The 16,216-nt window shown below is 41.4% G+C and overlaps 2 protein-coding genes across 6 annotated transcripts in view; both read left to right on the forward strand.

Annotated features, from left to right (window-relative positions):
• The window catches only part of LOC125481627 (histone H2B 7-like), a 17,549-nt gene that overhangs the window by 512 nt on the left and 821 nt on the right, over positions 1-16,216 (forward strand). The window lies entirely within an intron of this gene.
• On the forward strand, positions 983-15,951 carry LOC125481626 (late histone H2B.L4-like). 5 transcript variants are annotated; one of them, XR_007261414.1, is made up of 4 exons: positions 983-1,069; positions 1,976-2,057; positions 10,964-11,043; positions 15,685-15,951. XR_007261414.1 is itself a non-coding variant. In XM_048593440.1 (2 exons), exons 1-2 carry the CDS (start codon positions 14,921-14,923, stop codon positions 15,731-15,733), a joined length of 423 nt encoding a protein of 140 aa, XP_048449397.1. In that variant the 5' UTR covers positions 14,841-14,920; the 3' UTR covers positions 15,734-15,951. The 5 variants fall into 5 exon arrangements, 1 of the variants encoding a protein (XP_048449397.1); XR_007261411.1 differs by having other exon boundaries at positions 984-1,142; positions 10,964-11,417; XR_007261412.1 differs by having other exon boundaries at positions 984-1,142.

The raw sequence follows: 16,216 nt of genomic DNA on the forward strand, positions 1-16,216 counted from the left end.
CCGCCAAGAAACCAGCCGTGAAGAAAACAACGGCCAAGAAGGTGACAGCGAAGAAATCCCCAGCCAAGAAAGCAACAGGCAAGAAAGCGGCCGGCAAGAAGGCAGCAACGCCAAAGAAAGCGGTGAAGAAAGCAGCGCCTAAGAAAAAGACTCCCGTGAAGAAGGTGAAAAAGACCAAGAGCCCCAAGGCCGCAAAACCGGTCCCGAAATCGGGGAAACCGAAGGCCAAGCCCAAAGCGAAAGTGACCAAGAAAGCAGCAAAGAAATGAAGCAGTCGGTGCAACATGTAACCACCTGAACCCAAAGGCTCTTCTCAGAGCCACCCACATCTCTCAGGAAAGAGCTGAGCCCGGATCGAATGATCCCTTTCCCGGTTCCGAGTGCAGACATAGCTTAAACATGAATTGATTCGAGTAACTCAAATATCACACTTGCCGTGATTTACGAGAGCGGAGACTGAGAATGGGGAAGGTATCACATGGGGAGGGTCAATGGAACTGCATCTCGTTATTTCATACCTCGAGTTGGAATTCTGCCCAGACACTAATGTTACATATTGCAGTTTATGTATCTCATTAACCCTTACAGGAATTACATTTTGTTTAGTTTTGATGCTGGGACCCCTGGCGATATTTTAATGGTGTATTCCTTCAATTTACCTGTTAAAGACATTTCAGGCAGCAATTACAAATCGTGTTCTGCTCACAATCTTTGCGAAATACAAATGTACCGAAAAAATGGGATTCTGTAAATATTCGTTTTGAAGATGTTTAAATCGGCGGGTTTGATAAGATTGATTAATCGCGGTTACACGGCCGGTTGATCAGTTTGTCTGGGCTGTATGACACCCCGCGCTTTCCTTCTGCCTGTTACAGACAGATCAGGCAATGATCCCGTGTCCGGTCCGCGCTGTGCGCAAGCTCGGTTTAAAAAAAAAAATGGGGAAAGCAGCGCATGCGCGATACTTGCCCTTTCCCCACCGCCTCCCCACAAATGCTGGTTGTTGCAGACTAGAGGAGCGCATGCGTGAGGCCCTCTCCCAGCGCTGCCATTGAGGAGTATTTACTCAGTGAGTGGAAGAGGTTTGTTTGAAACAGACCGCAATGGAGAGACCAGCAGGTTCTTTCCAGCAACATATCGAGGTGTGAGTTTGGGACACAGAGGGTGCTCCGAGACCGGCATTGATTCGGGCTCCGTTCAGGGAGAGCCGGGGGCTGTTTGTCAGAGGCCGAGCGGGGCAGGAACTGGTCCCGGAGCTTGGAGTGAGCGGCCTGGCGGGAAAGAGAGAGGCCTTTCTCGGGCTGTGTGTGGGCCTGCTGAGGGAGACACAGCGGCAAGAAGCTGCTGGGGGTCATTCTTGTGGTTTTCAAATCTCTAAACACTGATGCAAATTACTGTTTGGCCTCTATTTCACGCTGTTTGTTGACATTGTGTGGTAAATAGTGGAAACATAGACAAGATTGTGGGAATACAAGTATCTTGTGTAGGACGCAGATTGGAGCTAACAGATCATATGTCTGGAGTAAAACATTTGAAATAGTGCCTATTGTTCTTTTCAACAGTTAGTGTGTTGGAATCTGGTAACATGAACTGTGTCAACATTGCAGCATCTTCGGTAGCACCTTAAATGGAGCTGTGAAATTATTGCTTAGTTTCTGAATCTCACTCAATTGGTATCGAATTATATATTTTTAAAAAAAATCCTCAGACAAGGAGCAGCTCGATGTAAGAATGGAATCAGACTTGTGTTTGAATTGATGGCTTTAAAGAAAAGACAGAATTCTCATTACACAAAGTTCTTGTCCAATAGGTTTATTTAAGATCATAAGCTTTTGGAGTTCTGCTCCTTTGACAAGTGAAGTTAAAGAAAAGGAACATCCTAATAACTATTAACTGAATATACGTTAATCTGTTTGAAATTGTCAAACTTGGCTGATGTTGATTTACAGGAGATATCTCTTTTGTCTTCCTCCAGGAAAATACTCGAAGGACCAAGATGATGTAATATTTTGTCGGTGCAAAGCCAAGTGTGAGCAGCTGCTTCTAACTAACAGCAGGTATGTTACTGCGATCAGAATGGAGAATATCCTTTCCACAGTGACAGAGCGGATTGAATCAGACTTATATTGAGCTCAATTTCCAGAGTTGTATCCAAAGATACAACCAACCAAGCACAACTGAGAAAAGGCAAGATTTTTTTTTTGTTTCCATTGTGAATTGACATCATGCTAGTTCCAATTAATATCATTCATAGCCCATTACCATTCACATCATGTTTGAAATGTTAACGGCTGACTCCTTGTTGAAAGTACTCAAACAGGAAAGGAATCAAGTTTACATTTAGTAAGGGTATTTTATAATGTCACAAACCAGACAAAAAAAGACTCCTCCTACTGCCCTCTTGATCATGACCCCGCCCTGACCACCAAAACATCATCTCTCAGACCATCCACAACCTCATCACCTCAGGTAACCTCCCACCCCGCACCACCCATTTCTGCCTCCTTCCCAAAATCCACAAACCCAACTGCCCTAGTTGACCCATTGTCTCTGCGTGATCCTGCCCCACCGAACTTATCTCCAATGATCTCAACTCCATTTTCTCCCCCCTGGTCCAGGAACTCCCCACCTACGTCTGTGACACCACCCACGCCCTCCACCTCCTTCAAAACATCCGATTCCCTGGTCCTCAACGCCTCATCTTCACCATGGACGTCCAGTCCCTGTATACTTGCAATCCCCATGCAGATGGCCTAAAAGCCCTCTGCTTCTTCCATCTCCCGCAGGCCCGACCAGTCCCCCTCCACCGATATCCTTATCTGCTTAGCTAAACTCGCCCTTACCCTGAACATCTCCTTCAACTCCTCCCACTTCCTACAGACAAAGGGGGTGGCCATGGGTACACGCATGGGCCCAAGCTATGCCTGCCTCTTTGTAGGATACATGGAACAGCTGCTCTTCTGCAGCTACACTGGCCCCACCCTCTGTTATATTGATGACTGTATCGGCGCCGCCTTGTGCTCCCACGAGGAGCTCGAACAGTTCATCCACTTTACTAACACCTTCCACCCCAACCTTAAGTTCACCTGGACCATCTCTGATACCTCTCTCTCCTTCCTGGACATCTCTGTTTCCATCTCTGGCAACCAGCTGGAAACTGATATCTATTTCAAGCCTACCAACTCCCACAGCAACCTCGAATACACCTCCTCTCACCCACCTTCCTGCAAGAATGCCATCCTCTATTCCCAAATCCTTCACCTCTGCCGCATCTGCTCCCGAGATGAGGCATTCCACTCCCGGACATCGCAGATGTCCTCGTTTTTCAAGGACTGCAATTTCCCCTCCACAGTGGTCGAAAATGGCTTTGACCACATCTCTCGCGTTTCTCGCAACTCATCCCTCACACCCCCCTTCCACAATAACAACAAAGACAGAATCCCCCTTGTCCTCACGTATCACTCCACCAACCTCCGGATTCAACGCATCATCCTCCGCTACTTCCACCACCTACAATCTGACCCCACTACCAAGGACATTTTTCCCTCCCCACCCTTATCTGCCTTCCGGAGGGACCATTCTCTCTGTGACTCCCTCGTCCACTCCACACTCCCCACTAGTTCCACCACGCCTCGCACTTTTCCCTGCAACCGCAGGAAGTGCTACACCTGCCCTGACACCTCTTCCCTCATCCCCATCCCAGGCCCCAAGAAAACATTCCACATTAAACAGATGTTCACCTGCACATCTGTTTAATGTGGTGTATTGTATCCACTGTTCCCGTTGTGGCCTTCTCTACATCGGGGAAACCAAGCAGAGGCTTGGAGACCGCTTTGTCGAACACCTACGCTCGCATCGTGACAAATGACTGCACCTCCCAGTCGCAAACCACTTCAACTCCGCCTCCCACTCCTTGGACGGTATGTCCATCCCAGGCCGCCTCCAGCGCCACAACGATGCCACCCGAAGGCTGCAGGAACAGCACCTCATATTTCGCTTGGGAACCCTGCAGCCCAATGGTCTCAATGTGGACTTCACAAGCTTAAATCTCCCCACCCCCAACCTCATCCCAAAACCAGCCCAGCTCGTCCCCGCCTCCTTGACCTGTCCATCTTTTCTCCCACCTTGCTGACCAACCCCCACCCGCACTTCCTGCCTACTAGCCTCATCCCCACCTCCTTGACCTGTCCATCTTCTCTCCACCTATCTGGTCCTTTATCCACCTTCCATCATCGTCTCCTCACCTCTCTCTATATTTCAGAGTCCCCTTCCCCTCCCCCATTTCTGAAATAGGGTCCAGTCCCAAAACGTCAGCTTTTCTGCTCCTCTGATGCTGCCTGGACTGCTGTGTTCATCCAGCTCTACACCTTCTTACCCCCTCAAAGAAAGACATCACGTTGTTACATAGTTTCAACAACCACGTGTGACAAGTAGTGTTACTGACAAGTAGCAAATCACTACTGAGCGCATACAGACACATACACAAAGTTGCTGACTGATTCAGACTGAGTCCCAAATATGTTCATTGTATCAACACATAAGATACAAAGACTAGCAACAATGTATACCCATACACACTACAGGTAACAGAAGCAAATACATATAAAGTGTTTGTGGCTCTTCTTTTATATAAGCAGAGGAGTCTACAGGATAGAAAAAAGACCTTTCAGCCCATCAAGTTGATAGTAGACAAAAACAAGCACCTGACAATTCTAATTCCATTCAGCCAGCATTCCATTGCAATAAGTGTGTCATGGCAGTACATGATTTACCAACCCCAACTTTATCACAACATAATTCTCAACTTGTTCACCTTCAGGAATAGAAACCATATTTTCCATCTGTCTAGCAAACTTTTTTTTGAAAAAAGAACATTGTTTAACTTTGTTTCCAAATTCACATTAGTTTTCTACAGTGTCACTTTCCCCTCCCAATAAAATATTGCAAAAAAGCAAGAAAATAGAATGCAATTTCTTCACCTTAATGATATAATCACCATTTAAAGCAATGAAGAATGATCCATTTAACTAAATCTTGTAATTGTTAAATTTTATCTTTTTTTTTAGCAAAAAGAGTTCAACCATGTTCAATAAGTTTAAATCTTCTCCACTGTAAGACAGAAAATAAAGTCTTTTTGCTTTCCTCATCCCCACCACAGAGCATCATAAGAGTATTGCTGATGGCTTGCACCATTACACCACCGAGCAGGGTTATGTGATATCCATGATAGAATAATTAAGTGAATTAGCCAATACTCTTTCCTGTAGAAGGAACATTGTGGTCATTTCAGCTGAATACAGTTGATTTGTTCATTGCCCTTTCCCTTAGAGTCTAACAAAGGAAGCCACATCTATCCATTCCTCAGCATTATTCACAAAATTATGTTATTCTGCACTCGGAAAAGCTGACGTCCTGAAGAACAGCCCTTGATATAATGTCTCCCAGTTAGACTCTGCACTGTTGGAGTTACAAAACCCTTTGCTTTTACATTACACAAAAAAAATGCATGGAGCAAAAACTGACAGGTACGGGTTGACAACTGCACTCATACATTCTCAAAGCAGAAACTGACAGGCATGGATTAATAACTAAATTCACAGATTCACAAAGCAGTAGCTGGTATGTACAGATTGATAACTATACTTAGATATTCACAGAATAGAAACATACAGAGCAAGAGTGATATCTGTATTCTCATTCATGTTGTAGAAACATGTAGGTACAGATTGCTAACTACACTCATAAACACATACATCACAAACTGACAAGGAGAAATTGCTATTTATATTTCTATACCAGAACAGGCAGGTCCAAATTGCTAAGTACATTCACATATTCACAGCACACTCACTAGCTGATAGGGAAAGATTGATTAAATGCCCTGAAATAGTCACGTAGCAGAGACTGCCAGTTACAGATTAATAACTGCACACTCAGATACACAGAGCTGAAACTGACGGGGACTGACCGGTAAATAGACTCAGACGTTCACATGGTAGTTACTGACAGAGAAAGTCTGATAACAAATCTATCCTATCCACACAGCAAAAACTGACAGGAACAGATTAATAATAAAACTCGCAGTTTCACATTGTTTAAATTGACAGGTACAGTTTTATAACTAATCTGACATTTTCACAGAGCAGAATCCGACAAGTACAGATCGATAACTAAACTCAGATTGACAAGCAAATACAAACAGGTATAGAAATGACAACTACACTCACGAATTGACCATCAGAAACCAAAGATATAGATGCACAGCTACACTCGTTGACATGGCAGTAACGGAGAGCTACAGCTTGATAACTACAGTCACCCACCTGCATTACAGTAACTGTCAGGGACAGATTGATGACACTCACACATTCATATGACAGAAACTGACAGGTACTGATTAATAACTCAACCCACATTTGGATCTCGCAGAAACTGACAGACACTGATAATTACACTCTCATTATCATTGCAGAAACTGAGATTTATAACTGCACTCTCACATTCACACAACAGAAACTGAGAGTACAGATTTGATAACCATAGTCGCACATTCATACTGCAATAAGTGATAGGGATGGAATGATCCTACCTATGAACTATTATAAGAAAGCAAGAAAACAATGTCATTTGTTCAAATTATCAACACAGCTTCCCACAAAATCCTGATATCCTGAAAATCTACAAAAATTTGATCAGGCCCTGGCGATTTAGCCACCTTTGTTTTTTTACCACCTCTAACACCTCCTGTTATGTCATGTGGACTGTTTTCAAGACATCCATATTTATTTCCCCAAGTTCCCTCGCCTCCACAAGGACAGAATGATAACTAAACTCATTCAAATAAGAGAAACAGATGGGGAGAGCATGATAATTACTCAAACCTGAAACTGACCAGTGCAGATGAATAACTACACTCAGATTTACAGAGCAGAAGTTGATGGTGACAGCATGATAACTGCTCTCACATACTCGCAGAGCAGAATCTGATGGTATATGTTCATAACAGAACTCTTACATTCACCTTGCAGAAACTGACAGGTATAGATTAATAACTGCACTCTCAGATTGACAAAGCAGAAACTGACAGGAACAATTTGATAAATACACTCACATAGCAGAAACTGACATGTACAGATCAATTCTCTCATATTGACATTGTAAACCGAGAAAAATTGGTACAAATTAATAACTGCAGTCATATACTGGCATTGCAGAAATTGACAGGTACAGGATGATAACTTTCATCACGTTTAAAAAAAAAAAACAGAGACTGGCAGAGACAGATTGATAACTGCATTCCCACATGTTTCCTTTTTTTTTTCATTCATGGGATGTGTGTGTCACTGACTATCCCTAATTGTGCACAGAAGGCAGTTAAGTGCCAACCACATTGCTGTGGGTCTGGAATCACATGTAGGCCAGACCAGGTAAGGATGGCAGATTTTGTTCCCAAAAGGACGTGAGAGGACCAGATTTTTTTCGTGGAGAATTGGCAGTAAACTCTTATTTTTAGTTCATTGTTGAATTAAAATTCCACCATCTGCCATGATGGGATTTGAACCGGGGTCCACAGAACAATATCTGGCTCTCTGGATTAATAGTCCAGCAACAATACCATTAGACTATTGCTTTTTCTATTCACATTCACATAGCTGAACCTGACAATTATGGATTGGTAATTACACGCTCAAATTCATGGAGCTAAAAGTGACAGAACAGATTGATAACTGCACTTTTATATTAACAGAAGGGATGCTGACAGGAACGGATTGATAACAGTATGCACAAGTTCATATTGCAAAAATTGGCACGTACAAATTGATAAATGCACTCAGACATTAGCAAACCAGAAACTGATGGGCAGAGGGTAATAACTAATGAATTAATAATTAATCATTCACAGAGCAGAAACTTGCAGGTATAGTCTGATAATTACACAAGAATATTCACTGGGGAGAAACTGACAAGGTCCAGATTGATAATGACAATCATATTCACACAACAGAAACTGGTTGGTACACATTGATAAGCACACTCTCTCAATTACAGAACAGAAACTGACAGTCATAGACTGATTTTCATTTTCATATTCACGTGTCTGAAAATGACAGGTACGATTTAATGAATGTGGTTGCATTTTTACAAGCAGAAACACTCGGGGTTATGTTAATAACTGCACCCACACATTCTCATCTCAGGAACTGACAGGTAAAGATGAAAAACCAAGCTCACATATTGACATAGCAGAAACTGAGAGGCATAGATTGATGCCTGCACTCTTACATTCAGATAGCAGAAAACGACAGGCACAGATGGATAAGTATACTCACCTTGCAGACACTGATACAAACATTCCCACATTACAATCTAACAAGTAAAGACTGACAACTACATTTTCATATTCACAAAGGGAAAAAAAAACTGTCAAGTACAGTTTGATAATTATACTGAAATAATCACAGAGCAGAATCTCACAGGTGCATATTGATAACTACTCTCTCACATTCACCTTGCCGAAATTGACAGATACAGATGGATAACTACACTGACACATACACAGCTCAAACTGACAGGAACAGGTTGACAACTACACTCGTTCATTCACGTGGCAGAAACCGACAGCTACAGATGATAACCACCACACTCATATTCACAGAGCAGAAACTGACAGGTTTACAAGTTGATAATCACATTCACATACTCACAACACATGTACTGATAAGGAATGATTGACATATTCACCTAGCAGAAACTGACTGGTACATAATGATAACTACATTTATGTATTCATAAAGCTGAATCAGACAGGTACAAATTGATAACTAAACTCATATTGAAATAGCAGAAACTGAAAGTTAGAGACTGATAGCAACACTCTCAATCTCATAGCTGAAACTGCGAGGTGTTGGTTGATATCTACACTGAAATTCACATCGCAAGAAGTGGCAGGTACAGATTAATTCCTTTCTTAGATATATAGAGGAGACGCTGACAGGGACAGGTTTGGAATTACACTCTCATAGTCACATAATAAACTCACAGGAACAAATGGATAATAACACTCCCACATCACAAAGCATAAAATCGCAGATACAGTTTGATATTTACAGTCAATTTCACACAGCAGAATCTGACAGGTACAGATAACTGCACCCATTTACTGACTTGGCAGAAACTGACGGGCATAGATTCAAACTTGCGCTCATGTATTCACATTGCAGAAACTGACGGATTCACTCTCGTATGCAGTGAAAATTTTCTGACAAAATTTGAATGTTATCCATCTCTAAAATTTATCCAAAATTTGATAAAGACGTTGAAATATTCACAGGGCAGAATAACACATGTATATACTGATAATAACACTCTCGCATTCACCGAAGAGAAATTAACAGGGAAAAATTAATAAGTGCATCATACATTCATGTTACAGAGACTGTCAGGAGCAGTTGCTTCCAAAATTCTCATATTCACAGAGCGGAATCGATCAGGGATAGACTAACGATTACACACACACATTCAGCAAGCAAAACTGACAGGTATAGATTGGTAACTACATTTACAGATTCACACACAAAAGTCTGATAAGAACAGATCGAAACTAAATTCACAGATAAACTCATAGCAAAAACGGACAGGTACAGAATTATAAATACATTTACACATTCACAAAACCAAAACCGAACAGTGAAAAAATGATAAATGAACACTCCGATTCAGAGAGCAGAAACTGATGAGGAAAGATTGATAAATACACTAACATGTGCACATTGCTGAGACTGACAGGAACAGATTGACAAATACACCCACACTCTCAGAGCAGAAACTGACAGCTACAGATTGATAACAACACGTGTGTATTCACATGGAAGAAAGTGGCATGGACAGATTGATGACTGCAGATTGATAACCACAGTCACACTTTCTCATTGCAGCAACTGACTGGGACATATTGATTGACAATCACTTGTTCACATGACAAAACTGACAGGTAGAGACTTAAAATGACAGTCAAATTCGCATAGCAGAATCTGACAGGCACAGATTAATAACTGCACTCACACATTCACATTGGCTGAAACTGACAGGTACATATTGATAAATGCATTCATACATTAACAAACCAGAAACTGACAGGTACAGATCAATACTGACACTCTCAGATGAACAGAACAAAACTGACAGGTACAGGCTGGTGATTAAACTTGGACATTGAAATTGTAGAGACTGACGGGTACATATTAATAACTATTTGGATTTTCACAGGTAGAGATGGATAACTACATTCAAATATTCGTACAGAAAAAGTTGGCTGGTACAAATTGATAACTATATTTACATATCCACAAAACGGAGACTAAGATGACAAATTGATCAATACATTGACATTACAGAAACTGACAGTGCTTTAATCTGTGGGGCTGTGGGCTGTGTGCAGGAAGGTGGGATTAGAATAGCCATGTTTGTCTTTGGGTTGGAATGGACAAGATAGGCCGATAGGCCAACAGCCGTCTTCAGTGGTATATCATTTCAATGGATGTATGGTTCTATATCAATCTGTCCCTGTCAGTCTCTGCTGTGTGAATACATAAGTAATTTAACAAAGGCTTAGATTGTGTGAGTGTAGTTATCATTCACCAAGTAGGAACTGACATGAATAGATCAACAACTAAACTCATATTCACAGACCCACTTGCATTGGGTAGCCCCATTCATGGAACTGTACACCTGTTGGTTAGTTTCTGGACTTCACTCAATTGGTATGGAATTAACAAAAAGAAAAATCACCAGACAGGGAGCAGCTTAGAGCAAGAGTGGCATCAGACACACAATTCTGTTCAAATTCCTGGCTTGAAATAAAATATTGTAATGAATATTAACTAAACATTGCATTGATCAATTAAATATTATCAAACTTGGCTGATGTTGATTTACGGGAGGTTTTTCTTCTGTCTTTCTCCAGGCAAATACTTGAAGGACTAAGAGAAAGTGATATTCCCTCAGTCCAAAGCCAAGTGTGACCAACAGATTCTAACAAACAAGGTATTTTACCGCTGTCAGAGCAGAGAACATCCTTCCCACAGGTGCAGAGCAGATTGAATCAGACATACATTGAAGTCAATTTCCAGCGAGATATGCTCAAACAACACAGAGGAAATACAAGTTTTTTTTTTTTTTTTGTTTTTTCACCATTCACAATGCACACCTGCCCAGTTTGAACAAATTTCCGCATTTCAAGTTTGGCAAAGATCTGCAGCTCGGGTAGTTGCTGGGATAATGTTGCTGACTTGCTCGCTGAGCTGGCTTGTTTTTGTTCAGAAGTTTTCATCACCATGCTCGGTGACATCATCAGTGGAGCCTCTGATGAAGTGATGTGTTCTGCTCCACGTGGAATTTATACTGTCTGGTCCGTTATGGTGAGTACTGTCATTTCTGGTTTTGATCTGTATGAGTTTATATATGGGGTCCGATTCTATATGTTTGTTGATTGAAGTATGGATGGAAAACCATGCCTTTCGGAATTCCCATGTGTGTCTATGTTTGGCTTGGGCTACTATGGTTACTTTGTCCCAGTTAACCTGATGGCCTTCATTGTCTGAATATACAATACATTCAGACAATGAAGGCCGTCAGTTGAAATGGGACAAAGTAACCATATAAAAACTGAAAGAACTGTGGATGCTGTAAATCAGGAACAAAAACAAAGTTGCTGGAAAAGCTCATCAGTAACTGGTTCTGAGGAAGGGTCACTGGACCCGAAAGGTTAACTCTGTTTTTTCCTTACAGATTCTGCCAGACCAGCTGAGCTTTTCCAGCAACTTTGTTGTTGTTGGACAAAGTAACCATAGTAGCCCAAGCCAAACATAGACGTGCACAGAAATTCCTAGAGGCATGGTTCTCCACACAAACATATAGAATTGGACCCCATATATAAACCCATACAGATCAAAACTGAAATGACAGTACTCACCATAATGGACCAGACAGTATAAATTCCACACGGAGTAGAACAACATCGCTTCATCGAAGGCTCCACTGATGATATCACCTAGCATGGTGACGCAACGTGTGAACAAAAACAAGCCAGCTCGGTGAGCAAGTCAACGTCACATTTCAGCATTCATAGCCCATTGACATTTACACCATTTTTGAAGATGGATGGACCGAATACTCGTCCCAAATATATACTCAGGAACTGAATCTAAGCTGCATTAAATCACCCTAATAACAACTACCACATAACAAATTCTCACTGAGAATATTACTGGCTTCCACAGAGTTAAGCCACGTTATCAAATCAAAACTGACAAGCATGTATTGATAGCTCTGCTCATTCATTTACATTGCAGAAACAGGCAAAAACAGATTGATGATGACACTCACATATTGACATAGCAAACTTTACCTGTTAGTTTTGCTAAAAACATTCACAAGTTCACATTATAAAAAGGTATATGTACACATTAATAACTATGCTCACATATCAAACTAACAGGACCTGACATATCCACATTATAGAAACACAGAAGAACAGATTGATAGTAACACTCCCAGATTCACAGCATAACCTGACAGGTCCAATTTTATAACTGCATTCAAATATCCACAGATTTAAAAAAAAACTGTCAGGTGCAGTATGATAACTACACTCCACTTTTCACAAGCAGATTCTCACAGGTACATATTGATTACTAACCTCACATATCTGTACAGCAGAAACTGACAGGGACATGTTGATAATTAGTCACACCACTAATATTGTGGTAATAGTGATGGATAGATTCATGACACTCAGATGTTCACATGACAGAAACTGCCAAATAACTACATTCTCATTCACATTGCACTTTTCAACAAAAACAGGTTAATAACTACAATTTTCGATATCAGAAAGTATGAGGTACAAATGAATAACTGTGCTGCAACATTCACCTAGCAGAAACTGGCATTGCAGATCAGTAACTGAACTCCAATGTTGAAATAGCAGAACCTGTCAGGTAGAGACTGATAGTGCTAAAATAAAAACTGACTGGTACAGATTGATAAATAAAATCACATTCAAATTTCAGAAACTGGCAGGAACAGATTAGTAAATATGCTCACACATTCACACAACAATAACTGTCCTAGAAAGATGAGTAAGCACACTCATATTCACAATGCAGAAATTGATAAGAGCAAATTGATAATTGCACACCCAGTTTCACAGCAAATTAACTGACAGGTACAGTTTTGATAACTACATTCACACGTTCAGACAAGAAACTGACAGGCATGTATTGACACTCACATATGCACCGAGCAGAAATTGACAGGTCCAGATCAATCTGGACATAACAGAAACTAAGAGGGCCAGGTTAGTAATTACAGTCACACTCTTGAATTGCACTAACTGACAGGGACACATTAATGACAACAATTACATTTTCACGTGATAGAAACGGACAGGTACAGATAATAAATACATTTCCATATTCCCAATGCAGAAACTGAGAGAGAGGCTGTGAAATGAACATAAACATATGGATAACTAAACTCTCATTCACAGCAGAAATTGGTAAATACACGCACACACGTACATAGCAAAGACCTGATATCGACAGATTGATAACTACAATTACACATTCACACAGGAGAGAGCTTCGGGGATAGACTGATAATTACACAAGCATAATCACTGGAGGAACTGATTGGTACAGATTGATTACTACACACTCATTCGGTCAGCAGAAACTGATGGACAGATTGTGAGGGAGTAATAATCATTCACCTAGTGGAAGCTGAAATGGCAGATCGATAACTGCACTCCCATTTTTACACAGCCAATAATGAGAAATAAAACTAACCCTTCGTCAAACTGAAATTCTGAACAGCACAATATCATTCACACTGTAATCAGGGACTCATTGATAGTGATAAAACAAAAAAAAATCTACACAGAAGAGATTGTCACCATTAAAATTTGCAAAAGGTACTGTGTTCAAAATATTCTTAAATGACAATAATCAGTGTGAATAAAGTTGACAAATAAAGTTCAGAGAAAATCCATGAAAAACAATTATTGCTAGAAACTGAAATGCACAAAATAACATCCACGCTAATTAAGTGCAAAGCAAGATTCCAGGAAGTGAAATGGAGGCAGAAAGCTGCTGACACTGATTGAAGAGCCTAAGGGATAGAGAGTAAAATTTGTGTAATCAGCAGAAAGCGAAAGGCACGGGTCACAGTACATCAGTTCTCTTTTGTCATCGAGGTAATCCGTGTAAAACTGATACCGATACACGCTGGCAGGTAGTCTGATGAAAGTATGAATAGTTTGGGCCTATACTCATTGGAGATTTGAAGAAGGACGTCAAACCTTTCGAGGAAACGAAAACTGAAGGGTGTTGACGGAGCAGATGCTGGTATAATGTCCTTAAACTTCAGAGAGTGTAGAACAAGAAACACGAGCAAGAGAGAACATTCCCTAACTCCCATGTTCATCAAGCACGATGCAATTGTCAGTAGTTCCATCATTTCCAGGAGTGAAACACACCACTGTCAGATTTCAGTGCATTTTGTCACTTGACAACGAACGTGATGACATTTTTAAACGGAGGAGAAAAGAAAACCATTATCAAAAGATGTAGAATAAATCGCGATTAGGATCTCACGATTTAGAGAAAGCTCGGAGTTTGATCCGTGTACAAAATTTCGATTTGCGTTTGAAATTTCATTGCAGATCCAGGCAGATCCACGTTGTGTCCCACACTAACCAATCACAGAAAGGGTAATGTCATGTTTTAACATTCTTGTAAACTACCCATTCAGGAACAAGGCTTTTTCCCATCCTTCATTAGCATTGCTGACGCTGTCAGGCTATAAAAAGCGAGCTCTGTGCCCGCTTTTTCTTATTCTGTGTTGAATATTGACTGTCGCAATGGTAGAGGAAAAGAAAGGACAAGTTGCCAAGAAGGGCGCTAAGAAAGTCGTGAAGAGGGCGCCAGCGAAAAGCGGCAAGAAGAGGAGAAGGTCTAGGAAAGAAAGTTACTCTATCTACATCTACAAAGTGATGAAGCAGGTTCACCCCGACACCGGCATCTCCTCCAAGGCCATGAGCATCATGAACTCATTCGTCAACGATATTTTCGAGCGCATCGCGGGGGAGGCTTCCCGCCTGGCCCATTACAACAAGCGCAGCACTATCAGCTCCCGGGAGATCCAGACCGCCGTGCGGCTGCTGCTGCCCGGGGAGCTGGCAAAGCACGCCGTGTCGGAGGGTACAAAGGCGGTGACCAAGTACACCAGCTCCAAGTGAGACATCACAGTGTGCTGAAAAAACACACATCCAAACCCCAACGGCTCTTTTAAGAGCCACCCACAGCTTCCCTGAAACAGCTGAACTATTATGTTAATGTCTGTACGACATTTGTATTTTATAAATCTTCTGTAAATTAACAAGTGATCCCTGACCCTGTGCGCGCTTGTTCTCGGAGGTGTGCATACACATCTGTAATCGCTGCCTGTGGACAGGGGTCATGTTAAACACCAGTGAGCTATTTTGAACAATTTCTGTATGATCGTGTTACCCTCTGTCACTCAATCGATTCAGAAGCTACAAGACCTGGTGGGGTATGCAAAAGGGCAAGCAAGAAAATATACTTTTCCTCCGAGTTCCATTTCACCCTTTTGTTTTATTTCCAGATCTCCTCGCGGGTTGCTGAAGCTTTTTGCTGTCGGGGAGATACTTTGAAAATGAGCCGAGATAAAACCAGAACAGCTGCTGGACTGACATAGTAAATGTGGAGCTTTTGCTGAACTCTGATCGAGTGCAATAAGGGAGGGCCGCTTTTAAATATTCTCGAAAAACGGTGTCCGCAATTAAGGCGCTCACCTGGAAGAACGTTATCAAATGTTTTATCAACTTATCGGGTGTTTTTGAAATGCGAAATAAATTAGTTGCAGAGTGCAGATTTTGGCGCTTATTTGTTTCCGCTTACATTTAATGTTCAGAAAATCCGATTCTCGGTCAGAAATTGACATATTCAAGGAGGTGAGGGAAAGGGAGATTATGTAAAGTATACATTCAGAATCTAAATGTAAATTATCTCGAGTATTCGTGCATTCTATTGTGTTAATCTTCCTACTTTTTGATAGATATTGGCGGGCTTTTCAAATCCGAAAGAAAGCGTTGCATGATTTGGCGCCGGTATTTTCCGGCCTGCTCCCCGGGCCC

Source organism: Rhincodon typus, unplaced genomic scaffold (genome assembly GCF_021869965.1).
Source record: "Rhincodon typus isolate 14 unplaced genomic scaffold, sRhiTyp1.1 hic_rhity00002872, whole genome shotgun sequence".
NCBI classification, from domain to species: Eukaryota; Metazoa; Chordata; class Chondrichthyes; order Orectolobiformes; family Rhincodontidae; genus Rhincodon; species Rhincodon typus.